The 27,492-nt window shown below is 46.2% G+C and overlaps 1 protein-coding gene across 1 annotated transcript in view; it reads right to left on the bottom strand.

Moving 5' to 3' along the window:
• APEH (acylaminoacyl-peptide hydrolase) overlaps positions 1-27,492 on the bottom strand; it is a 116,035-nt gene that overhangs the window by 35,032 nt on the left and 53,511 nt on the right. Inside the window, exon 9 of the mRNA XM_077277224.1 lies at positions 1,130-1,170. Within this exon, the coding sequence (XP_077133339.1) occupies positions 1,130-1,170 (41 nt within the window). The remainder of the gene's footprint in view (positions 1-1,129; positions 1,171-27,492) is intronic.

Here is a 27,492-nt window from a genome sequence, read left to right on the forward strand (position 1 = left end):
CGGTCAGTATTAAAAACTACAAAATCCACGCAGAGTTTACAAAAATGAACTCCACACCGACTCACGGTGTGGAGGGGCAAATCTGCTTCCCCAGAGCTTCCAGCTAGCCTGAATATGACATAGTGACAAGCTGGACAAAAAGATACATATTTGCAGAGCAATAGAGTCCAAACAAATGGACAAACATAAACTAGCCAAAACTTATCTTTTGCTGACAAGGACAGGCCATATGAGAAATCCAAGGAGAGAACCAAATCCAACCAAGAACATTGACAGCTGGCATGAACTAAAGCCCAGAGCAGGTTTAAATAACAAACCCAGGCAAGGCGATTAGTGAAGGCAGCTGCCACAGCTACCTAAAGGAGCAGCAGTTCCACTCGAAACTACCAGAGGGAGCCCAAGGGCAGAACTCACAAAAATACCATTAGCAACCACAGGAGGGAGCTCCAGAACGGAATTCACAACAGGCAGCTCTCTGCCCAGGTCCTCTGGGATAACACACGGCGGCTCTCTGCCCAGGTCCTCTGGGACAGCACACGGCAGCTCTCTGCCCAGGTCCTCTGGGATAGCACATGGCGGCTCTCTGCCCAGGTCCTCTGGGATAACACATGGCAGCTCTCTGCCCAGGTCCTCTGGGATAACACATGGCAGCTCTCTGCCCAGGTCCTCTGGGATAGCACACGGCGGCTCTCTGCCCAGGTCCTCTGGGATAACACATGGCAGCTCTCTGCCCAGGTCCTCTGGGATAGCACACGGCGGGTCTCGCAGGAGCGAGCAGTCAGGAGGCTTCCTTTCCTCCACACACACAGAGGAAAAACACTGGCTGGACATTTAACTCCCTGCAGCCACAGCCTGGAGATATGGTGGGCAGGCGTCCCACCCGTCTCTGACCTACCCACCATGAAAGCCAGGCCCATATAGTGATGGATTGGTCTCAGCACATATCATCCTGGAGGAAACACTTATGGCTTTCACATCACACAGGAAAGAAACCTTTGTGACACGTGTCCCCTCATGTAGGACACCAGTGACCCGGTCACACATGTACATGTAGTCATGTGACTCCTCGCACACTGGGGGGCGGGGTGGAGTGGTTGGGGGGCTGTTACAATTTGAGGTCGGTTCTCACCACATTTTCCTCCAGTCAGGTCCACGAAGAACAAGGCGGACCTGAAAGCAGAGATCTAGGGTCAGTAATGTGATCACAGGGGCAGTATTGTGATTATGGGGGGCGCAGTAATGTGATTTCAGGGGCAGTAATGTGATTACGGGGGGCAGTAATGTGATTGCAGGGGGCAGTAATGTGATTGCAGGGGGCAGTAATGTGATTGCTGCAGGAGGTAGTAATATGATTGCTGCTGGAGGTAATAATGTGATTGCGGGGGGGCAGTAATGTGATTGCGGGGGGTAGTAATGTGATTGCGGGGGGGCAGTAATGTGATTGCTGCGGGGGGTAATGTGATTGCGGGAGGTAGTAATGTGATTGCTGCGGGGGCAGTAATGTGATTGCGGGGGGGCAGTAATGTGATTGCTGCGGGGGGCAGTAATGTGATTGCGGGGGGGCAGTAATGTGATTGCTGCGGGGGGCAGTAATGTGATTGCTGTGGGGCAGTAATGTGATTGTGGGGGTGTAGTGAAATATGTATAGGTATGAATGTGTGACTAGCAGTAATGTAACATCTGTCCTAAGACTGCAGCTCTCACAGGGGTCACAGCATATGTTATCGTGAGAAGGCAGTCTCCTGTCTCCAATCTTGCCAGGGGGCCTTGCTAAGGGAAAACGTTTCACACCTTCTGGCTCTTTTGAAGAGAGATGTCAATTACAGCCTGACACGATCTACCTATGAGAAACGCTACACAAAGAGTTTCAGAGGAAATAATATATTCATTGGTGGAGTGGCCATGGTCCAGTCACAAACCAGCAAAAAAGATGTTCGCATGTGGGGGCAGCCTGGAAAGCTCATGTGATCCATCCCATAATTCTCGCTCCCTCAGGAACAGAGAATCAGAATGCAAAGTTTGATATTTTCTGTAAGTTTTCTCCAGTTTATTTTTATAACTGTTTTGCATATTTGTATGTCACTTTTTATTACCATATTTATTAACCATATTTTTATACCCTTTTTACTGTAAGCACTGTACCTTTTTTATTAAAGCTTAAAACTTTAATAAGTCTGAACCTTGCATGCTCTAAGGAATCCATAGCCTTATGATTGGCAAACAGTAGTATTATTATTTCTGGGACTCATCGCCCGTGTATTCTGTGAGTGGTGGCAGCGTTTATGAGCGGGTGTGTGGCCTGGGTCGGTGTGTGATTTATGCTCCCTTGAATGCTGGACTGAGAGGGGGAGATAGATTAACCCTTGCAGGCACAACCCAAGTCACGTGCTGAGAGTGGATAAGTGAAGAATTAGTTACAGCACGGTGGGATCCGTGACAATTGGAGGCAGAGCGGTGGGATAGAATTATTTCTATTAGAGCATTATTAGTGCATGGTTTAAGCAATTATTCCCTGTACTAAAGAATTGGTATCCTTGCGAGGAGTGCACCAGTTCTACAAGGTCCAACTCAGTGCTTACTTAGACATACTTGCAAACAGTTTCCCTTCCCCGCTTTTCTGTCTTTTATTTGGCGAAGGCTGTTCATCGATATGGCAGCCCAGTACAAGAAGCAGAGCAAAGAGGCTCTTACCGGCCTCTGTGAGCAGAGAGGAATAGAGACGGCCGACAGATCCAGGGAGCTGCTGATACGAGCCTTGGTCGAGCAGGACATAGAGCAAAGTGCTGGAACATCTGGGCAAGGAGAGAGCCCACCTCAGAGAGACCCAGCAATGCCAGCTCTCACACCGGAGATGCCTGATGGAGATGCCAGTGCTGAGGAGCCTATGGACTGTACTTTACAAATGGACTTACAACGGCTGGGAACAAGTGATCCCAATCTGCGTGTAGTGAAATATGTATAGATTTATATGTGTAACCAGCAGTAGTTTAACATCTGTCCTGAGATTGCAGGTCTCATAAAGGTCACAACATATGTATCTTAGGAAGGCAGACTACTGTCTCCAATCTTGATAGGGGGTATTGCTGGGAACCAGGAAGAAGCGGAAACATTTCACACCTTCTAGCTCTTTGAAGAGAGATGTCAATTACAGACTGACCCCATCTATATGTGAGAAACTTTTACACAGGGAACCTCAGAGGAAAATAATATATTCATTGGGAGACCGGCCGTGGCCCAATCAAAAACAAGCAATTATAATATTAACCTGAGAGGCTGGTCTAGAAATCTGACCTCCAGAGTAACTCTATAAATTAGGCCTGTATACATATAGAGTTGTTTACATATTGAGGGCAGCCGAGCTGATGTGTTCCAGTCCATATTCATCACCCCCTCAGGGAGACGAAAGCAGACTACAAAGTTAGACATTTCTGCAAGTTTTCTCCTGTTTATTTTTATAACTGTTTTGCATATTTGTATGTCTTTTTATTACCATATTTTTATACCTTTTTTATTGTAAGCATTGTACCTTTTGTATTAAAGCATAAAACTTTAACAAGTTGAACCTTGTATGTTGTAAAGAATCCATAGCCTTAAAGTGTGTGATCCTTGATTGGCAGACAGTGGTAGTAATATTTCCGGGACTCATCGCCCGTGTGTTCGGTGAGTGGTGGCAGCGTGTATGAGCGGCTGTGTGGCCTGGGTGGGGGTGTGATTTATGCTCCCTTTATAGCATAGGACAGAGGTTGAATGCTGGACTGAGAGAGGGGAGATAGATTAACCCTTGCAGGCGCAACCCCAAGTCACGTGCTGAGAGCAAATACGTGACAAATTGGTGGCAGCACGGTGGGATCCGTGACACTACGCATGCAGCTTATTCTACAGTACCGAGAGGCTGCTGCTGCAGAACGCCAGGCTGAGAGAGAGGCTGCAGAATGCCGGGAGGAGAGAACTCTCCAGCTTCAGATGGCTCAAATAGAGTGCGGTATCAATCCTCAGCTAACCCCCTCCCAGGACATAAATCCAAGGAGATCACATCTGGAAAACTTCCCTGTGATGGAGAATGATACAGACTTAGATACTTTCCTTCGGGGGTTTGAAAAACCTGCAGGCATTACCATCTACTCCGTGAGTGGTTGAATATGTACTGCAGCTCAGAGAAAGAATGCAAAAACTCAGCAATCTGGCCCATGAGAACGTGACCAAGGCACAAATCAACCAGAAGGTCTGGTACGACCGAATGCCAGACTGAGGGCCTAGGAGGGGGGGCAGAAGATTTGTGTGCTGATCCCCGTCAGGAAACAGGAAGAAGTTCTGATTACTTCAAATACACATACAGAGCTCTCAGCTGCAGTTTCCTGTGCCTGCCAGCAGAAGGCTGGAATCCTAAACCCCTCATTTCCCCCCTCCCTCAAGAATTTTTATGGCTTTGAGCTGCAAAAGCAGGTCTCCTTAAACATCCCCCCCCATCTGATACTGGCTAAAATTGGTACAGAGAGCATGGGATTCTATTGTTCTTTTAAGGTTACGTATATTGGCACTAATCCAGGCTAGAGATATAAGAATTATATATTCCAGATGTCCATCAAGAGATCTGTAACCCCCTGAAATTGCTAGGAGCTAAACCCAACGAGTGCAAGGTTTCTACGTAAGTGGGTCGTGTAATTACGACGTGTGTACACTTAAAAGAATCCCCCCGCCGACATGGTGCACCTCCTGATAATTGTGTCTTTCATATACGAGGTTCATACAGCGAGCTAGGTATGAAAATGGTTGCCATAACTCTAAGAAAAGGGGAGGATTCAGCCTCTACGTGAGGTCACCACAGTGGGAATGCCTTGGTTTTAGGCTGGAAAATAAGTGAGTGAAGCAGCAGTCTTCACGTGTCTTTTTTCCGGGGTCTAGCTGATATACAGAGGGTGATATGCATCTTGATGTGACCCCCTGAGCACATGGGCAGCCAGGATTGAGCAAAAAGAGAAAAAACATTACTGAAAAGAAAATTGCACACCATCCAATGATAAAAGACAGTTATAAAAATATAACAAGCTGATTTTATTGAACACTTCAAACAATACCACAAACAATTAAAACATAATTAAAAATACAAACACCATCTAATACACACAGGTAATAGAGACCATACCTTAGTATAATACAGTAACCCAAATGTAACCTAGTGGCTCATGAGGCAGTGCAAAAAAGTCCCTAATTGGACAACCTAATAAGTAATCCATTCAAACACATGGAGCACCCGTCTAATCATCGCTTCTCCACCAGGTTGTATTTTTATGGAGGGTTTCCTCCGGTTACTTTCATGAGACCCAGTAGTACTATTAGGTACAGGTAACCCTTAAGCTTGTTAGTGGGCTCGTTGGTTCCATACCATATTGGACAACTACCTTGATTACATGGGTGCTCCATGTGTTTGAATGGATTACTTATTAGGTTGTCCAATTAGGGACTTTTTTGCACTGCCTCATGAGCCACTAGGTTATATTTGGGTTACTATATTATACTAAGGTATGGTCTCTATTACCTGTGTGTATTAGATGGTGTTTGTATTTTTAATTATGTTTTGTTTGTGGTGTTGTTTGAAGTGTTCAATAAAATCAGCTTGTTATATTTTTATAACTGTCTTTTATCATTGGATGGTGTGCAATTTTCTTTTCAGTAATGCTTTTTCTCTTTTTGCTCAAATTTGGTGTTTATTACTGATATTGCACCCTTGGCATACCTCTAATAATACATGGCAGTGCGCCCAATGCTTTGGTCTTTGACATGGGCAGCCAGGATCTGAAATGATCTGAACGAAATGTAAGTGTTTTTCAACTTTAATCCCATTTTATTTGTAATGGTATTGTACATAAATTTGTCTTCTTTATAATACCTTTTTATACTTCTGTTAACACTGCCTTCCTTTTTTGGAGTAAAATATAAAATTACTAGCTTGTCTCTCCTTGCTCTATAACGTACTGTCACGTCCTCTGAAGTGAATTACGCTACTAATTTAAGTTGGTTCCGGACCCGTTAATAATTAAGAAATCGGAGCTGGCGGCAGAGGATTTGTCCTGTGCGTTTGGGAGGCTTTGTAGCAACGGCGGCATTGATAATTATTGTTCTCACCTGAGTGGGAGTATTTATATCGCCCTTGCTGCAGTGTGCCCCTTAGCCAGTACAAAGTAAGGCAGCCTTTCTGGCGACTAATTACCCTAGGTGCAGTACCTAATCTGACCTGAGGGTAAGGGGGGCGCCAGAGAGCTGCAAGTTCCAAACCGGAACTGGGATATAGATAAATCCCCTTCAGAAAGGACCAGGGGCAACCAAACAACCCCGGTTCATGACAAATTGGTGTGAGTGGTGGATGATAAAGGTATCCTCCCCATGAACCGTGCCAATCCCTATGTTACAGAATAAATTACAGGCCGCATGGGAGGGACCATTGTTATGGTTCTCAATGGCAAGAGAACATAGCCCAGCAAACATAAGTACTAGCTCTTGGAAGGATGGAAACTAAACTGACCATGAACTAAACCTGCCGCACAACTAACAGTAGCCGGGTAGCATTGCCTACGTCTTTTATCCCTAGACGCCCAGCGCCGGCCGGAGGACTAACTAATCCTGGCAGAGGAAAATATAGTCCTGGCTCACCTCTAGAGAAATTTCCCCGATAGGCAGACAGAGGCCCCCACATATATTGGCGGTGATTTTAGATGAAATGACAAACGTAGTATGAAAATAGGTTTAGCAAAATTGAGGTCCGCTTACTAGATAGCAGGAAAACAGAAAGGGCACTTTCATGGTCAGCTGAAAACCCTATCAAAATACCATCCTGAAATTACTTTAAGACTCTAGTATTAAACTCATAACATCAGAGTGGCAATTTCAGATCACAAGAGCTTTCCAGACACAGAAACGAAACTACAGCTGTGAACTGGAACAAAATGCAAAAACAAACGAGGACTAAAGTCCAACTTAGCTGGGAGTTGTCTAGCAGCAGGAACATGCACAGAAAGGCTTCTGATTACAATGTTGACCGGCATGGAAGTGACAGAGGAGCAAGGTTAAATAGCGACTCCCACATCCTGATGGAAACAGGTGAACAGAGGGGATGATGCACACCAGTTCAATTCCACCAGTGGCCACCGGGGGAGCCCAAAATCCAATTTCACAACAGTACCCCCCCCTCAAGGAGGGGGCACCGACCCTCACCAGAACCACCAGGGCGATCAGGATGAGCCCTATGAAAGGCACGGACCAGATCGGAGGCATGAACATCAGAGGCAGTCACCCAAGAATTATCCTCCTGACCGTATCCCTTCCATTTGACCAGATACTGGAGTTTCCGTCTGGAAACACGGGAGTCCAAGATTTTTTCCACAACGTACTCCAACTCGCACTCAACCAACACCGGAGCAGGAGGCTCAACGGAAGGCACAACCGGTACCTCATACCTGCGCAACAATGACCGATGAAAAACATTATGAATAGAAAAAGATGCAGGGAGGTCCAAACGGAAGGACACAGGGTTAAGAATCTCCAATATCTTGTACGGGCCGATGAACCGAGGCTTAAACTTAGGAGAAGAAACCCTCATAGGGACAAAACGAGAAGACAACCACACCAAGTCCCCAACACAAAGCCGAGGACCAACCCGACGCCGGCGGTTGGCAAAAAGCTGAGTCTTCTCCTGGGACAACTTCAAATTGTCCACTACCTGCCCCCAAATCTGATGCAACCTCTCCACCACAGCATCCACTCCAGGACAATCCGAAGATTCCACCTGACCAGAAGAAAATCGAGGATGAAACCCCGAATTACAGAAAAAGGGAGACACCAAGGTGGCAGAGCTGGCCCGATTATTGAGGGCAAACTCCGCTAAAGGCAAAAAAGCAACCCAATCATCCTGATCTGCAGACACAAAACACCTCAAATATGTCTCCAAGGTCTGATTCGTCCGCTCGGTCTGGCCATTAGTCTGAGGATGGAAAGCAGACGAGAAAGACAAATCTATGCCCATCCTAGCACAGAATGCTCGCCAAAATCTAGACACGAACTGGGTTCCTCTGTCAGAAACGATATTCTCCGGAATACCATGCAAACGGACCACATTTTGAAAAAACAGAGGAACCAACTCGGAAGAAGAAGGCAACTTAGGCAGGGGAACCAAATGGACCATCTTAGAGAAACGGTCACACACCACCCAGATGACAGACATCTTCTGAGAAACAGGAAGATCCGAAATAAAATCCATCGAGATGTGCGTCCAGGGCCTCTTCGGGATAGGCAAGGGCAACAACAATCCACTAGCCCGAGAACAACAAGGCTTGGCCCGAGCACAAACGTCACAAGACTGCACAAAGCCTCGCACATCTCGAGACAGGGAAGGCCACCAGAAGGACCTTGCCACCAAATCCCTGGTACCAAAGATTCCAGGATGACCTGTCAACGCAGAAGAATGAACCTCAGAAATGACTTTACTGGTCCAATCATCAGGAACAAACAGTCTACCAGGTGGGCAACGATCAGGTCTATCCGCCTGAAACTCCTGCAAGGCCCGCCGCAGGTCTGGAGAAACGGCAGACAATATCACTCCATCCTTAAGGATACCTGTAGGTTCAGAGTTACCAGGGGAGTCAGGCTCAAAACTCCTAGAAAGGGCATCCGCCTTAACATTCTTAGAACCCGGCAGGTAGGACACCACAAAATTAAACCGAGAGAAAAACAACGACCAGCGCGCCTGTCTAGGATTCAGGCGTCTGGCGGACTCAAGATAAATTAGATTTTTGTGGTCAGTCAATACCACCACCTGATGTCTAGCCCCCTCAAGCCAATGACGCCACTCCTCAAAAGCCCACTTCATGGCCAAAAGCTCCCGATTCCCAACATCATAATTCCGCTCGGCGGGCGAAAATTTACGCGAGAAAAAGGCACAAGGTCTCATCACGGAACAATCGGAACTTCTCTGCGACAAAACTGCCCCAGCTCCGATTTCAGAAGCGTCGACCTCAACCTGAAAAGGAAGAGCAACATCAGGCTGACGCAACACAGGGGCGGAAGAAAAGCGGCGCTTAAGCTCCCGAAAGGCCTCCACAGCAGCAGGGGACCAATCAGCAACATCAGCACCCTTCTTAGTCAAATCAGTCAATGGTTTAACAACATCAGAAAAACCAGCAATAAATCGACGATAAAAGTTAGCAAAGCCCAAAAATTTCTGAAGACTCTTAAGAGAAGAGGGTTGCGTCCAATCACAAATAGCCTGAACCTTGACAGGATCCATCTCGATGGAAGAGGGGGAAAAAATATATCCCAAAAAGGAAATCTTTTGAACCCCAAAAACGCACTTAGAACCCTTCACACACAAGGAATTAGACCGCAAAACCTGAAAAACCCTCCTGACCTGCTGGACATGAGAGTCCCAGTCATCCGAAAAAATCAAAATATCATCCAGATACACAATCATAAATTTATCCAAATAATCACGGAAAATGTCATGCATAAAGGACTGAAAGACTGAAGGGGCATTTGAAAGACCAAAAGGCATCACCAAATACTCAAAGTGGCCCTCGGGCGTATTAAATGCGGTCTTCCACTCATCCCCCTGCTTAATTCGCACCAAATTATACGCCCCACGGAGATCTATCTTAGAGAACCACTTGGCCCCCTTTATGCGAGCAAACAAATCAGTCAGCAGTGGCAACGGATATTGATATTTAACCGTGATTTTATTCAAAAGCCGATAATCAATACACGGCCTCAAAGAGCCATCTTTCTTAGACACAAAGAAAAAACCGGCTCCTAAGGGAGATGACGAAGGACGAATATGTCCCTTTTCCAAGGACTCCTTTATATATTCTCGCATAGCAGCATGTTCAGGCACAGACAGATTAAATAAACGACCCTTAGGGTATTTACTACCCGGAATCAAATCTATGGCACAATCGCACTCCCGGTGCGGAGGTAATGAACCAAGCTTAGGTTCTTCAAAAACGTCACGAAATTCAGTCAAGAATTCAGGAATCTCAGAGGGAATAGATGATGAAATGGAAACCACAGGTACGTCCCCATGCGTCCCCTTACATCCCCCGCTTAACACAGACATAGCTTTCCAGTCAAGGACTGGGTTATGAGATTGCAGCCATGGCAATCCAAGCACCAACACATCATGTAGTGTTGTGAAATTGGATTCTGGGCTCCCCCGGTGGCCACTTGTGGAATTGAACTTGTGTGCATCATCCCCTCTGTTCACCTGCTCCTATCAGGATGTGGGAGTCGCTATATAACCTTGCTCCTCTGTCAGTTTCTTGCCGGTCAACAATGTAATCAGAAGCCTTCTGTGCTTGTTCCTGCTACTAGACAACTCCCAGCTAAGTTGGACTTTTGTCCTTGTGTGTTTTTGCATTTTGTTCCTGTTCACAGCTGCTGTTTCGTTACTGTGTCTGGAAAGCTCTTGTGATCGGAAATTGCCACTCTGGTGTTATGAGTTAATGCTAGAGTCTTAAAGGAATTTCTGGATGGTGTTTTGATAGGGTTTTCTGCTGACCATGAAAGTGCCCTTTCTGTCTTCCTGCTATCTAGAAAGCGGACCTCGATTTTGCTAAACCTATTTTCATACTACGTTTGTCATTTCATCTAAAATCACCGCCAATATATGTGGGGGCCTCTGTCTGCCTTTTGGGAAAATTTCTCTAGAGGTGAGCCAGGACTGTCTTTTCCTCTGCTAGGATTAGGTAGTTCTCCGGCTGGCGCTGGGCATCTAGGGTTAAAAAACGTAGGCATGCTACCCGGCCACTTCTAGTTGTGCGGCAGGTTTAGTTCATGGTCAGTATAGTTTCCATCTTCCAAGAGCTAGTTCTCATATATGCTGGGCTATGTTCTCTCGCCATTGAGAATCATGACAGTTTGACCGGCCAAAAAAAAAAAAGGGTTAAATTACTGGCTGAGAAAGGAGAGAAAAAAGAAGTCTGCTACAATTTTTTTTTTTTTTTTTTCCTCTAGTTCTGAGTGTGCTCTTAATTGAATCACTTGCTAGTCTGCCTATACTGCAGCCTTCCTCTCTTTCTCTCCTTCTTATCCTTGAATGGCTCTGTGTTCACCTGTTTCAAATGGATCTTCAGAGTGTAGCTACAGGTTTGAATAATCTCGCCACAAAGGTACAAAATTTGCAAGATTTTGTTGTTCATGCACCTATGTCTGAGCCTAGAATTCCTTTGCCTGAATTCTTCTCGGGGAATAGATCTCACTTTCAAAATTTTAAAAATAATTGCAAATTGTTTTTGTCCCTGAAGTCTCGCTCTGCCGGAGACCCTGCACAGCAGGTCAGGATTGTAATTTCCTTGCTCCGGGGCGACCCTCAAGACTGGGCTTTTGCATTGGCACCAGGGGATCCTGCGTTGCTCAATGTGGATGCGTTTTTTCTGGCCTTGGGGTTGCTTTGAGGAACCTCATTTAGAGCTTCAGGCGGAAAAGGCCTTGATGTCCTTGTCTCAGGGGCAAGATGAAGCTGAAATATACTGCCAAAAATTCCGCAAATGGTCTGTGCTTACTCAGTGGAATGAGTGCGCCCTGGCGGCGATTTTCAGAGAAGGTCTCTCTGATGCCGTTAAGGATGTTATGGTGGGGTTCCCTGTGCCTGCGAGTCTGAATGAGTCCATGACGATGGCTATTCAGATCGATAGGCGTCTGTGGGAGCGCAAACCTGTGCACCATTTGGCGGTGTCTACTGAGAAGACGCCAGAAAATATGCAATGTGATAGAATTCTGTCCAGAAGCGAGCGGCAGAATTTTAGACGAAAAAATGGGTTGTGCTTCTATTGTGGTGATTCAACTCATGTTATATCAGCATGCTTTAAGCGTACTAAGAAGCCTGACAAGTCTGTTTCAATTAGCACTTTACAGTCTAAGTTTATTCTATCTGTGACCCTGATTTGTTCTTTGTCATCTATTACCGCGGACGCCTATGTCGACTCTGGCGCTGCTTTGAGTCTTATGGATTGGTCCTTTGCCAAACGCTGTGGGTATGATTTGGAGCCATTGGAGGCTCCGATACCTCTGAAAGGGATTGACTCCACCCCATTGGCTAGTAATAAACCACAATACTGGACACAAGTGACTATGCGTGTTAATCCGGATCACCAGGAGGTTATTCGCTTTCTGGTGCTGTATAATCTACATGATGTTTTGGTGCTGGGATTGCCATGGCTGCAATCTCATAACCCAGTCCTCGACTGGAGAGCTATGTCTGTGTTAAGCTGGGGATGTAAAGGAACTCATGGGGACGTACCTTTGGTTTCCATTTCATCATCTATTCCCTCTGAGATTCCTGAATTCTTGTCTGACTTTCGTGACGTTTTTGAAGAACCCAAGCTTGGTTCACTACCTCCGCACCGGGAGTGCGATTGTGCCATAGACTTGATCCCGGGTAGTAAATACCCTAAGGGTCGTTTATTTAATCTGTCTGTGCCTGAACACGCTGCTATGCGAGAATATATAAAGGAGTCCTTGGAAAAGGGACATATTCGTCCTTCGTCATCTCCCTTAGGAGCCGGTTTTTTCTTTGTGGCTAAGAAAGATGGCTCTTTGAGGCCGTGTATTGATTATTGACTTTTGAATAAAATCACGGTTAAATATCAATATCCGTTACCACTGCTTACTGATTTGTTTGCTCGTATAAAGGGGGCCAAGTGGTTCTCTAAGATTGATCTCCGTGGGGCGTATAATTTGGTGCGAATCAAGCAGGGGGATGAGTGGAAAACCGCATTTAATACGCCCGAGGGCCATTTTGAGTATTTGGTGATGCCTTTTGGTCTTTCAAATGCCCCTTCAGTCTTCCAGTCCTTTATGCATGACATTTTCCGCGATTATTTGGATAAATTTATGATTGTGTATCTGGATGATATTCAGATTTTTTCGGATGACTGGGACTCTCATGTCCAGCAGGTCAGGAGGGTTTTTCAGGTTTTGCGGTCTAATTCCTTGTGTGTGAAGGGTTCTAAGTGTGTTTTTGGGGTTCAAAAGATTTCTTTCTTGGGATACATTTTTTCCCCCTCTTCCATCGAGATGGATCCTGTCAAGGTTCAGGCTATTGGTGATTGGACGCAACTCTCTTCTCTTAAGAGTCTTCAGAAATTTTTGGGCTTTGCTAACTTTTATCGTCGATTTATTGCTGGTTTTTCTGATGTTGTAAAACCATTGACTGATTTGACTAAGAAGGGTGCTGATGTTGCTGATTGGTCCCCTGATGCTGTGGAGGCCTTTCGGGAGCTTAAGCGCCGCTTTTCTTCCGCCCCAGTGTTGCGTCAGCCTGATGTTGCTCTTCCTTTTCAGGTTGAGGTCGACGCTTCTGAAATCGGAGCTGGGGCGGTGTTGTCGCAGAGAAGTTCCGACTGCTCCGTGATGAGACCTTGTGCTTTTTTTTCCCGTAAATTTTCGCCCGCCGAGCGGAATTATGATATTGGGAATCGGGAGCTTTTGGCCATGAAGTGGGCTTTTGAGGAGTGGCGTCACTGGCTTGAGGGGGCCAGACATCAGGTGGTGGTATTGACTGACCACAAAAATTTAATTTACCTTGAGTCTGCCAGGCGCCTGAATCCTAGACAGGCGCGCTGGTCGTTGTTTTTCTCTCGGTTTAATTTTGTGGTGTCGTACCTACCGGGTTCTAAGAATGTTAAGGCGGATGCCCTTTCTAGGAGTTTTGAGCCTGACTCCCCTGGTAATTCTGAGCCCACAGGTATCCTTAAAGATGGAGTGATATTGTCTGCCGTTTCTCCAGACCTGCGGCGGGCCTTGCAGGAGTTTCAGGCGGATAGACCTGATCGTTGCCCACCTGGTAGACTGTTTGTTCCTGATGATTGGACCAGTAGAGTCATCTCTGAGGTTCATTCTTCTGCGTTGGCAGGTCATCCTGGAATCTTTGGTACCAGGGATTTGGTGGCAAGGTCCTTCTGGTGGCCTTCCCTGTCACGAGATGTGCGAGGCTTTGTGCAGTCTTGTGACGTTTGTGCTCGGGCCAAGCCTTGTTGTTCTCGGGCTAGTGGATTGTTGTTGCCCTTGCCTATCCCGAAGAGGCCTTGGACGCACATCTCGATGGATTTTATTTCGGATCTGCCTGTTTCTCAGAAGATGTCTGTCATCTGGGTGGTGTGTGACCGTTTCTCTAAGATGGTCCATCTGGTTCCCTTGCCTAAGTTGCCTTCTTCTTCCGAGTTGGTTCCTCTGTTTTTTCAAAATGTTGTTCGTTTGCATGGTATTCCTGAGAATATCGTTTCTGACAGAGGGACCCAATTCGTGTCTAGATTTTGGCGGGCATTCTGTGCTAGGATGGGCATAGATTTGTCTTTTTCGTCTGCTTTCCATCCTCAGACTAATGGCCAGACCGAGCGGACTAATCAGACCTTGGAGACATATTTGAGGTGTTTTGTGTCTGCGGATCAGGATGATTGGGTTGCTTTTTTGCCTTTGGCGGAGTTCGCCCTCAATAATCGGGCCAGCTCTGCCACCTTGGTGTCCACGTTTTTCTGTAATTTGGGGTTTCATCCTCGATTTTCCTCCGGTCAAGTGGAATCTTCGGATTGTCCTGGAGTGGATGCTGTGGTGGAGAGGTTGCATCAGATTTGGGGGCAGGTGGTGGACAATTTGAAGTTGTCCCAGGAGAAGACTCAGCTTTTTGCCAACCGCCGTCGTCGTGTTGGTCCTCGGCTTTGTGTTGGGGACTTGGTGTGGTTGTCTTCTCGTTTTGTCCCTATGAGGGTTTCTTCTCCTAAGTTTAAGCCTCGGTTCATCGGCCCGTACAAGATATTGGAGATTCTTAACCCTGTGTCCTTCCGTTTGGACCTCCCTGCATCCTTTTCGATTCATAATGTTTTTCATCGGTCATTGTTGCGCAGGTATGAGGTACCGGTTGTGCCTTCCGTTGAGCCTCCTGCTCCGGTGTTGGTTGAGGGTGAGTTGGAGTACGTTGTGGAAAAGATCTTAGACTCTCGTGTTTCCAGACGGAGACTCCAGTATCTGGTCAAATGGAAGGGATACGGTCAGGAGGATAATTCTTGGGTCACTGCCTCTGATGTTCATGCCTCCGATCTTGTCCGTGCCTTTCATAGGGCTCATCCTGATCGCCCTGGTGGTTCTGGTGAGGGTTCGGTGCCCCCTCCTTGAGGGGGGGGGTACTATTGTGAAATTGGATTCTGGGCTCCCCCGGTGGCCACTTGTGGAATTGAACTTGTGTGCATCATCCCCTCTGTTCACCTGCTCCTATCAGGATGTGGGAGTCGCTATATAACCTTGCTCCTCTGTCAGTTTCTTGCCGGTCAACAATGTAATCAGAAGCCTTCTGTGCTTGTTCCTGCTACTAGACAACTCCCAGCTAAGTTGGACTTTTGTCCTTGTGTGTTTTTGCATTTTGTTCCTGTTCACAGCTGCTGTTTCGTTACTGTGTCTGGAAAGCTCTTGTGATCGGAAATTGCCACTCTGGTGTTATGAGTTAATGCTAGAGTCTTAAAGGAATTTCTGGATGGTGTTTTGATAGGGTTTTCTGCTGACCATGAAAGTGTCCTTTCTGTCTTCCTGCTATCTAGAAAGCGGACCTCGATTTTGCTAAACCTATTTTCATACTACGTTTGTCATTTCATCTAAAATCACCGCCAATATATGTGGGGGCCTCTGTCTGCCTTTTGGGAAAATTTCTCTAGAGGTGAGCCAGGACTGTCTTTTCCTCTGCTAGGATTAGGTAGTTCTCCGGCTGGCGCTGGGCATCTAGGGTTAAAAAACGTAGGCATGCTACCCGGCCACTTCTAGTTGTGCGGCAGGTTTAGTTCATGGTCAGTATAGTTTCCATCTTCCAAGAGCTAGTTCTCATATATGCTGGGCTATGTTCTCTCGCCATTGAGAACCTTGACAATGTAGGTTATACAGCACAAGAAAGCGAATAATCTCCTGATGATCCGGATTAATCCGCATAGTTACTTGTGTCCAGTATTGTGGTTTATTACTAGCCAATGGGGTGGAGTCAATCCCCTTCAGGGGTATAGGAGTTTCAAGAGGCTCCAAATCATACCCACAGCGTTTGGCAAAGGACCAATCCATAAGACTCAAAGCGGCGCCAGAGTCGACATAGGCATCCGCGGTAATAGATGATAAAGAACAAATCAGGGTCACAGATAGAATAAACTTAGACTGTAAAGTGCCAATTGAAACAGACTTATCAAGCTTCTTAGTACGCTTAGAGCATGCTGATATAACATGAGTTGAATCACCACAATAGAAGCACAACCCATTTTTTCGTCTTAAATTCTGCCGTTCACTTCTGGACAGAATTCTATCACATTGCATATTCTCTGGCGTCTTCTCAGTAGACACCGCCAAATGGTGCACAGGTTTGCGCTCCCGCAGACGCCTATCGATCTGGATAGCCATTGTCATGGACTCATTCAGACCCGCAGGCACAGGGAACCCCACCATAACATCCTTAATGGCATCAGAGAGACTCTCTCTGAAATTCGCCGCCAGGGCGCACTCATTCCACTGACTAAGCACAGCCCATTTACGGAATTTCTGGCAGTATATTTCAGCTTCGTCTTGCCCCTGAGATAGGGACATCAAGGCCTTTTCCGCCTGAAGCTCTAACTGAGGTTCCTCATAAAGCAACCCCAAGGCCAGAAGAAACGCATCCACATTGAGCAACGCAGGATCCCCTGGAGCCAATGCAAAAGCCCAATCCTGAGGGTCGCCCCGGAGCAAGGAAATCACAATCCTGACCTGCTGAGCAGGATCTCCAGCAGAGCGAGATTTCAGGGACAAAAACAACTTGCAATTATTTTTAAAATTTTGAAAGCAAGATCTATTCCCCGAGAAAAATTCAGGCAAAGGAATTCTAGGTTCAGATATAGGAACATGAACAACAAAATCTTGTAAATTTTGAACTTTCGTGGTGAGATTATTCAAACCTGCAGCTAAACTCTGAATATCCATTTTAAACAGGTGAACACAGAGCCATTCCAGGATTAGAAGGAGAGAGAGAGAGAAAGGCTGCAATATAGGCAGACTTGCAAGAGATTCAATTACAAGCACACTCAGAACTGAAGGGAAGGGAAAAAAAAAAATAAAAAATCTTCAGCAGACTTCTCTTTTCTCTCCTTTCTCTGTCAATTAATTTAACCCTTTTATGGCCGGTCAAACTGTTATGGTTCTCAATGGCAAGAGAACATAGCCCAGCAAACATAAGTACTAGCTCTTGGAAGGATGGAAACTAAACTGACCATGAACTAAACCTGCCGCACAACTAACAGTAGCCGGGTAGCGTTGCCTACGTCTTTTATCCCTAGACGCCCAGCGCCGGCCGGAGGACTAACTAATCCTGGCAGAGGAAAATATAGTCCTGGCTCACCTCTAGAGAAATTTCCCCGATAGGCAGACAGAGGCCCCCACATATATTGGCGGTGATTTTAGATGAAATGACAAACGTAGTATGAAAATAGGTTTAGCAAAATTGAGGTCCGCTTACTAGATAGCAGGAAAACAGAAAGGGCACTTTCATGGTCAGCTGAAAACCCTATCAAAATACCATCCTGAAATTACTTTAAGACTCTAGTATTAACTCATAACATCAGAGTGGCAATTTCAGATCACAAGAGCTTTCCAGACACAGAAACGAAACTACAGCTGTGAACTGGAACAAAATGCAAAAACACACGAGGACTAAAGTCCAACTTAGCTGGGAGTTGTCTAGCAGCAGGAACATGCACAGAAAGGCTTCTGATTACAATGTTGACCGGCATGGAAGTGACAGAGGAGCAAGGTTAAATAGCGACTCCCACATCCTGATGGAAACAGGTGAACAGAGGGGATGATGCACACCAGTTCAATTCCACCAGTGGCCACCGGGGGAGCCCAAAATCCAATTTCACAACAGACCATACACTGTACACAAGCGGCTAAATAATGTTAACTATGTGGTGACCCTAGATGAACATGCAAAGCGTCAGAAAGTCTTCCATGTAAATATGCTGAAGGCTCATTGCCACGTACCCACTTCTCAGCACGCGACTTGGGGTTGGGCCTGCAAGGGTTAATCTATCTCCCCTTTCTCAGTCCAGCATTTAACCTCTGTCCTATGCTGTAATGGGAGCATAAATCACACACCGACCCAGGCCACACACCCGCTCATACATGCTGCCACCACTCACCGAACACACAGGCGATGAGTCTCGGAAATATTACTAGTACTGTCTGCCAATCATAAGGATCAAACACTTTAAGGCTATGAATTCTTTAGAACATACAAGGTTCAACTTGTTAAAGTTTTATGCTTTAATACAAAAAGGTACAGTGCTCATAATAAAGAAAAAGGTATAAAAATATGGTAATACAAAGACATACAAATATGCAAAACAGTTATGAAATAAACAGGAGAAAACTTACAGAAATATCTAACTTTGTAGTCTGCTTCCTGCTCCCTGAGGGGTGGGGGGTGAATATGGACTGGAACACATCAGCTTGGCTGACCCTCAATCTGTGAACACAATTCTATGTATACAGGCTTGATTTATAGAGTCACCCTGGAGGTCAGATTTCTAAACCAGCCTCTCATGTTGATATTATAATTGCTTTTTTCTTCATTGGCCCATGGCCACTCCACCAATGAATATATTATTTTCTCAAATTCTTGGCGTAAAGTTTCAGACAGATAGATGGTATCAGGCTGTAATTGACATCTCTCTTCAAAAGAGCCAGAAGGTGTGAAATGTATCCTGTTGTGAATTCCGTTCTCGAACTCCCTCCTGTGGTCATGAATGGTACTTCGGTGAGTTCTGTCCTTGGACTCCCTCTGGTGGCTGTGAGGGGAGCTGCTGGTTCTGAGATTCCTTCCGCAGCTGACCTCGTTTAGGGCTAGGCTAGGATTCTCTATTTAACTCCACTCAGATCGTTACTCCATGCCAGCTGTCAATGTTCTAGTACTGGTTCAGATCTCTCCTGGATCTTTCTGAGGACCTGTCTACTCCAGCAAAAGCTAAGTTCCGGCTTGTTCATTTGTTACTTATGGTTTTTCTTGCTAAGTTCTAGTCCAGCTTGCTATCATGAAACTGCCTGGCTAGCTGGAAGCTCTGGGGGTGCAGAGTGGCACCACCGCACCGTGAGTCGGTGCGGGGGTATTTTTTGCACACTCTGCGTGGTTTTTGCAGTTTGTTGTGTTGACCGCAAAGATCCCTTTTCTATCCTCAATCTGTTTAGTTAGACTGGCCTCTCTTTGCTAAAGCCTATTTCATCCTGTGTTTGTGATTTCCTCTTAACTCACAGTCAATACTTGTGGGGGGCTGCTTTTACCTTTGGGGAAATTTCTCTGAGGCAAGTGAGGCTTTGTTTCCTTTCTTTAGGGGTAGTTAGCTCTTAGGCTGTGAAGAGGCGTCTAGGCAGAGTCAGGCACGCTCCACGGCTATTTCTAGTTGTGTTGATAGGAGTAGGGTTTGCGGTCAGCAGAGTTCCCATTTCCCCAGAGCTCGTCCCGATTCCGTGTTTAACTATCAGGTCATTCCTGGTGCACCTAACCACCAGGTCCATAACAGTATCCCCTTCTTCCTGGTTCCCAGCAGACCCCCTGTCGAGATTGGAGACAGTAGACTGCTTGCTCATGATATAGAAGGCTTTAATTGCTAGAATGTGTTTAGAACTTGTTCTTATGATGCAGTAGTCTTGTAGTCTACGATTCAAGGATTTTATACTTCTTATCTTACATGTTTTCAATAGTCGGCAAACAGCATGTTCTGGGTACGTGGGAAATAAAGTATGACCCTGGGTAACGGTGGAGGCTACATGAGTTACATTTGTTGTAAATGGTATAAAATATTGCCTTGTGTTTGAATATATCAGATAAAGTGACTTTGCTCACAACATGTGTGCAGTTTCCTTTTTCTCCAAGCGCTTATAAATGAAGGGCGTAACCTCCTGATTTGGCCTCACTGGTGATCTGGCATGTCTGACATTGGGTCAGAACACAAACAGCTACAACAGTTTTGGCCCCCTGTCATGAATCCCAATGGCTAGGGATAGCACAGGACAAGCAAGGTACAAATATATAACGGACGAGCTCTAGGGTGATGGAACCTGGGCTGACCGCTGCCCTACGCCTGACAAACGCAACTAGAGATAGCCAGGGAGCGTGCCTACGTTGGTTCTAGACGCCACGCACCAGCCTAAGAGCTAACTAGTACTGCAGAGAAAATAAAGACCTCACTTGCCTCCAGAGGAACGAACCCCAAAAGGTATAGTTGCCCCCCACATGTATTGACGGTGAAATGAGAGGAAGGCACACACATAGAGATGATATATATAGGTTTAGCAAATTGAGGCCCGCTGTAAACTAGAAAGCAGAACGATACAAAAGGGGTCTGAGCGGTCAGCAAAAAACCCTAATCAAAAAACCATCCTGAGATTACAAGAACCCATGTGCCAACTCATGGCACATGGGGAGAACCTCAGTCCACTAGAGCTACCAGCTAGCATAGAGACATAATAAGCAAGCTGGACAAAAAACCAAACAACTGAAAATCAGCACTTAGCTTATCCTGAAAGATCTGGGAGCAGGTAGGCAGGAACAAAACAGAGCACATCTGAATACATTGATAGCCGGCAAGGAAATGACAGAAAGGCCAGGTAAAATAGGAACACCCAGCCTCTGATGGACAGGTGGAAACCAAAGGCCGCAACCCACCAAAGTCACCCAGTACCAGCAGTAACCACCAGAGGGAGCCCACAAACAGAATCCACAACAGCCCCCAACGTGAGGCCGTGGAAACCAGCCTATTCGGAATCCGTATGTGGGAGCTTCCTGGGAGATTGGACATGCAAATCCAGCTGCAGCAAGGTGAGAAATTTTATTCTTACACTTTGTTTTGCACTTGCAATCTCTTTGGATCTGTCCATATCTCTGGGTAAAGACTGCGAACACGGTTCAAAGAACCGACATCACCAGTGAGTTTTGTGTTTGGTCTGTTTATGTCCGTACTAGATGGTGGCCCAATTCTAACGCATCGGGTATTCTAGAATATGTATGTAGTTTATTTATGAAGATTTTAGAATAATACATTGAATACACAGGATTCGGCCGGCCGCGACCAATTAGCGAAGCGTGGTTCAAATCCCGCGCCAATTTACGGCCGGAGTGCGCCTGTCGCTGATTGTTCACAGCCGGCCACGTAGTATATATCACAGCCACGTAGTATATAACAGCCCATGTAGCATATAACACAGCCCACGTAGTGTATAACACAGCCCACGTAGTATAACACAGCCACGTAGTGTATTGCACAGCCCACGCAGTATATTACACAGCCACGTAGTATATTACACAGCCCACATAGTATATTGCACAGCCACGCAGTATATAGCACAGCCCACGTAGTGTATAACACAGCCCACGTAGTGTATAACACAGCCCATAGTATATTGCACAGCCACGTAGTATGTAGCACAGCCCACGTAGTATGTAGCACAGCCCAAGTAGTATATTTCACAGCCCACGTAGTATATTGCACAGCCACGTAGTATGTTGCACAGCCACGTAGTATATTGCACAGCCACGTAGTATGTAGCACAGCCCACGTAGTATATTGCACAGCCACGTAGTGTATTGCACAGCCCACGCAGTATATTACACAGCCACGTAGTATATTACACAGCCCACATAGTATATTGCACAGCCACGCAGTATATAGCACAGCCCACTTAGTGTATAACACAGCCCACGTAGTGTATAACACAGCCCATAGTATATTGCACAACCACGTAGTATGTTGCACAGCTCACGTAGTATGTAGCACTGCCCAAGTAGTATATTTCACAGCCCACGTAGTATATTGCACAGCCACGTAGTATGTTGCACAGCCATGTAGTATATTGCACAGCCACGTAGTATGTAGCACAGCCCATGTAGTTGTCATGTCGGACGCTGTTCATACAAGGTCGTTCGACAGACAGCGGTAATTCCGCTTTTGTCCACTATGCACTCAGTGGCGTCGGCTAGATTTTATCTAGCTGGTCTGGGGTTAATTTAGCTGGTGCTCGGATTGGAAGCTGGGTCACGCCCACTGCCTTTAAATAGTTTTGCTGGGCTTTGGGCGTCGCCGATTATAGCTTCTGTCTAGTGCTTGGTTCTCTCGGTCTGGAGTGGTGGTCTAGGAGAAGGAGTATCGTATCTGGTGGTGTATTTCCCTTTGTCGTATTTTCTCCTTCCTTTATTTGTATTTGTTTTGCCCTGTGCACTTATAGAGCACTTATAGAGTATTCCTGTGTGACTGCGGCGTGGTGTATATTTTCTGTTATCCTTGTCTGTGCTAACTGTGGGTATTGGTGTGTGGTCTCTTCACTGGGTGGTGGGTTGTGGTTTCAGCCTAGGGTTGAAACAGGAGACAGGGTGAGGGTGGAGGCCCAGACATGCACAGGATCAGTGTAAACTCTGGGAGAGGGTCAGTCAGGGTTTCCCAGAGTTGAGGGAAATCGCAGGGGCCCGGGTTATTAGCTCTTGCCTACATACCACACAAAGATGATACCAAGGTCGTTCATTAATTGTAGAAAAATACCAAAACTTTATTGTTTAAAATATAGTGTATGGGGGTACAGGATATGCATATGGGGCGGACGCGCTGGGTACTGGTCCATCTCTCCTACCCCCCTGCTTACTGGTAAATATTCCGACTTATCGTTATAGCAAAGTACTATGCTGAACTATTATGGTTACTAAGGGTGAGCTGTAGACATTACTTTATTCCGTTGCTCATACATTAAATAGTCTGCATACCTAGGTATTTTGACTGCTCACCTATGTACCTGTATAATCTAACATCCAGCATCTAGCGTTTAAAATATTGTGGTTATACCAGTATACTTAATTACAGCATTGGCTGACCTCATAAGGGGATGCTTTTATAGGGGTGGTGTCTTATACTTGATTTATTTGTATTTGACTTTTGTTAATTCTTATAGATGGTACCGTATCTTGGCGTGGCCATTTTTTGTATTGCATTTTATGATGTGACCAACTTTACATATGCATATCCTGTACCCCCATACACTATATTTTAAACAATAAAGTTTTGGTATTTTTCTACAATTAATGAACGACCTTGGTATCATCTTTGTGTGGTATGTATCTAGTTTTGATGATGGGTTGGAATAGTCCAGACACTTTTTCCACATTATCGTGTTATTAACTCTATAAAATGTGTGGTTGTTGCTTTAAAACGTATGGTTTATTAGCTCTTGCCTACCTAGGCTTCCCATGACATTATAATCGGCCAACATTATTTGTATTCCATGGATCCCATGACTTCCATAACCCGCCAGTTGGAGGCGCTGTCCCTACAGGTCACTGAGTTGAGGGGGGCAGTGCAGCAACAGGGACTAGCAGTATCTAATGTGCAAGCTGGAGCGACAGGCAGAGTTGCTGAGCCTAAGTTTCCTTTGCCTGAAAAGTTTACTGGGGAACGCAGTAAATTTGTTACTTTTCGTGAAGCTTGCAAACTATATTTTCGTATGCGCCCGATCTCCTCAGGTAATGAGACTCAGAGTGTGGGCCTGGTGTTGTCATTACTAAACGGGGATCCCCAAGCATGGGCGTTTTCTTTGCCTTCTGATTCTGCTGCATTTAACTCAGTGGAGAGTTTTTTTTCTGCTCTTGGACACATTTACGATGATCCTGACAGAATGGCTCTAGCAGAATCTAAGATACGCACTATTCGCCAGGGGGAGCGTGTTGCAGAGGATTACTGTTCTGAATTTCGCCGCTGGGCGGTCGACACACAATGGAATGATCCCGCGCTGCGGAGTCAGTTGATTCATGGAGTTTCTGGAAGGGTTAAAAAAGCCCTCCTGATGTACGAGACTCCTGCTTCACTAGATTCCGCTATGAGTTGTTGTCCGCATTGATCGCCGTCTGCATCAGGGGGAGCCTGAGACGCCGCCTATGGGAGAAGGTGTAGGTTCACGTGAGGTTGCTGCAGGTGAGCCCACGGAGCCTATGCAAATCGCAGGGGTGTCACATGTGAAGCATCGAGCCCCTGTGCTCAGGAAGCAGGGAGCCTGTTTTTACTGTGGTAAAACTGGTCATTTTATTAACATTTGTCCTCTGCTGTCTAAGAAAAACGCAACGGCGGAAAACTTCTAAGCTCAGAGGGTGTGGAGGAGACCAATCTGAGCTTATGTATATCCTCCATGGTGGTCTCTCAAAGTATGCTCCTTGCCAAAGTTATCATCGCTGGCAGAGAGCTGCCAATCACTGTTTTTGTGGATAGTGGTTCTGCCACAAATCTCATTGATGAGGAGTTTGCACGCACGGCCGGTTTTAGGATTGAAAAACTGCCTCATCCTATCCGCGTGGTCACCATCAATGCTGCTCCTCTCCCACAGGGGGAGATTACTGAGTTTGTGGCTGAGGTGAAACTCCACATTGGGGTTCTACATTCCGAGCAGGTTACAGGTAAGGTGCTCAGGAATCTTCCTGCTCAGGTGGTCTTGGGTTTTCCATGGTTGTCTATGCACAACCCGGTTATTGACTGGAAAACTCAGGACATAATTCAGTGGAGCGAGTTCTGCCAGGAGAATTGCCTTGCCACATGTGTGGCTGCGGTGACTTCAAGCGTTCCTGAGTCACTTCTGGATTTTGCGGATGTGTTCTCTGAGAAGGGTTGTTCAGAGTTGCCGCCACATCGCCCCTATGACTGTACTATCACGTTTAAACCTGGGGCCAAATTACCTAAAGCAAGGATGTTTAACATCTCCGGTCCGGAGAGACAAGCGTTAAAAGACTACATTGCTGAGAGTCTGAGCAAAGGGCACATCAGGCCATCATCCTCGCCGGCGGCAGCAGGGTTCTTCTTCGTGAAGAAGAAAGATGGCGGATTACGCCCGTGTTTGGATTTCAGGGAGTTGAACCAGATTACGGTTCGTGATCCATACCCGATGCCACTGATACCAGATTTGTTCAACCAGGTGGCGGGTGCAAAGTGGTTTACCAAGCTTGACCTCAGGGGGGGCGTACAACCTCATAAGAGTCCGTCAAGGTGAAGAGTGGAAGACGGCTTTTAATACCCCTGAGGGTCATTTTGAAAATTTGATGATGCCATTTGGGTTGACTAACGCACCTGCAGTGTTCCAACATTTCATCAATGATGTGTTCTCGCATGTCCTGGGGAAATTCGTTATCGTGTACCTAGATGACATTCTCATTTATTCATGCGACCGTGATGCTCATTTAGATCATGTCAGGCAGGTGTTACAGCTTCTCAGAGAGAATAAGCTGTATGCTAAATGTGTATTTTCGGTTCAGGAGTTGCCTTTCTTGGGTTATATTGTGTCTGCTTCTGGGTTTAAAATGGACGCCGCTAAGGTGCAAGTGGTGCTGCATTGGGAACGTCCTGATAACCTGAAAGCACTTCAGCGGTTCCTTGGGTTTTCTAACTACTATAGGAAATTTATCAAGGATTTTTCCATCATTGCTAAACCGCTAACTGACATGACTAAAAAGGGTACCAATTTCTCTGTTTGGCCTGAGGCTGCTGTGGGCGCATTTGAATTTCTTAAGAACAGTTTTGTTTCGGCCCCCATTCTTGTGCAGCCAGACGTATCAAAACCTTTTGTTGTGGAAGTCGATGCGTCTGAGGTTGGTGTGGGGGCAGTACTATCTCAAGGCTCATCTTTGAGTGGTTTGCGTCCGTGCGCCTATTTCTCCAAGAAACTGTCGTCCGCTGAACGTAACTACGATATCGGCAACAGGGAGTTGTTGGCAATCAAGTTGGCCTTTGAGGAATGGCGACACTTCTTGGAGGGGTCAGTTCATAAGGTTACTGTTATTACCGACCATAAGAATTTGCTTTATTCGGAGTCTGCCAAGCGTCTGTCCCCCAGGCAGGCTCGCTGGGCATTGTTTTTCACGCGGTTCATCTTTGTTGTTACTTACAGACCGGGGTCTAAAAACACTAAGGCGGATGCCCTGTCCAGGTGTTTTCCGGGGGGAGAACCTCGGGAGGATCCAGTACCCATCCTCCAAAAGGGTGTTGTGGTTTCGGCTCTCACTACCGAGGTTGAGGCTGAGATTGCCGAGGCTCAGGAGGAGGTACCATCTGAGCTTCCCATCAACAAATCTTTTGTACCGCTTCATCTCCGCTTAAAGGTTTTGGCTGAGCATCATGATGCTGTCCTGGCTGGCCACCCAGGGGTTAGGGGTACCTTGGAGTTGGTGTCACGTCGGTTTTGGTGGCCCAAAATCCGACAGGACGTGGTCTCATACGTGTCAGCTTGCACCACGTGCGCTAGGGCTAAGACGCCCAGCTCCCGTCCTGTTGGCACACTACTTCCTCTCGAGGTACCTAGTAAGCCATGGACGGAGATCTCCATGGATTTTATCACTGACTTGCCCTCCTCAGCCGGGAACATGGTCATTTTGGTGATTGTTGATGGGTTCTCATAAATGACGCACTTTGTGTCTTTGCCTTCGTTGCCTAACGCTAAGACTCTGGCTCAGGAATTTGTGCAGGAGGTGGTCAGACTTCATGGGGTTCCATCTGACATCGTGTCTGATAGGGGTACTCAGTTTGTAGTAAAATTTTGGAAAGCATTTTGCTCACGGCTGGGGATCAAGTTGTCTCATTCTTCGGCGTTTCATCCTCAGTCAAATGGTCAGACCAAAAAAAAAATGAACCAAAATTTGGAACAGTACTTACGCTGCTTTGTCTCTGATAAGCAGGAGGAGTGGTCGACGTTCCTTCCTTTGGCTGAGTTTGCCATCAATAATCACCGCCAGGAGTCGTCTGGGGAGTCTCTGTTTTTTTGTGTTTACGGGCTTCATCCTCAATTTTGTACTTTGAGTCAGGGGGGCTTGTTATGATCTGGTGACCTTGGAGCCGCATGAAAACTTTCTCTGGAGTCGGTGGAACCTGTACTGACCGCAAATCCTGAACTAACACCGCAACTAGAAGTAGCCGTGGGGTGTGCCTAACAAACCCTAGACACCTCGACACAGCCAGAGGACTAAATACCCCTATAGACGGAAATAGGAATGCTGTCATTATTCCCCAATGGCATGGGAACATCAGAAACACAAAATAACAGACTAGCCCTCGGGTGATGGAAACTCAAGCTGACCGTGACCTAAATCTACCACACAACTAACAGTAGCCAGGAAGCATTCCTACGGCTGCCTAGATGCCATGCGCCAGCCGGAGAACTAACTACGCCTGGAAGAGGAAGGAACAGACCTGGCTTACCTCTAGTGAAATTCCCAAAGATGATAGTAGCCCCCACATATATTAACGGTGAGTTCAGAGGAAAAGACATACACAGTATGAAGGTAGATTTAGCAAAGCGAGGTCCACTTACTAGATAGAGGAAGGATACAAAAGAGGACTTCACGGTCAGCTGAAAAAAAACCTTTCAAAAACCCATCCTGAAATTACTTTAAGACTCCTGTGTCAACTCATGACACAGGAGTGGCAATTTCAGTCCACAAGAGCT

The sequence above is a fragment of the Ranitomeya variabilis genome, chromosome 8 (assembly GCF_051348905.1).
Source record: "Ranitomeya variabilis isolate aRanVar5 chromosome 8, aRanVar5.hap1, whole genome shotgun sequence".
NCBI lineage: Eukaryota > Metazoa > Chordata > Amphibia > Anura > Dendrobatidae > Ranitomeya > Ranitomeya variabilis.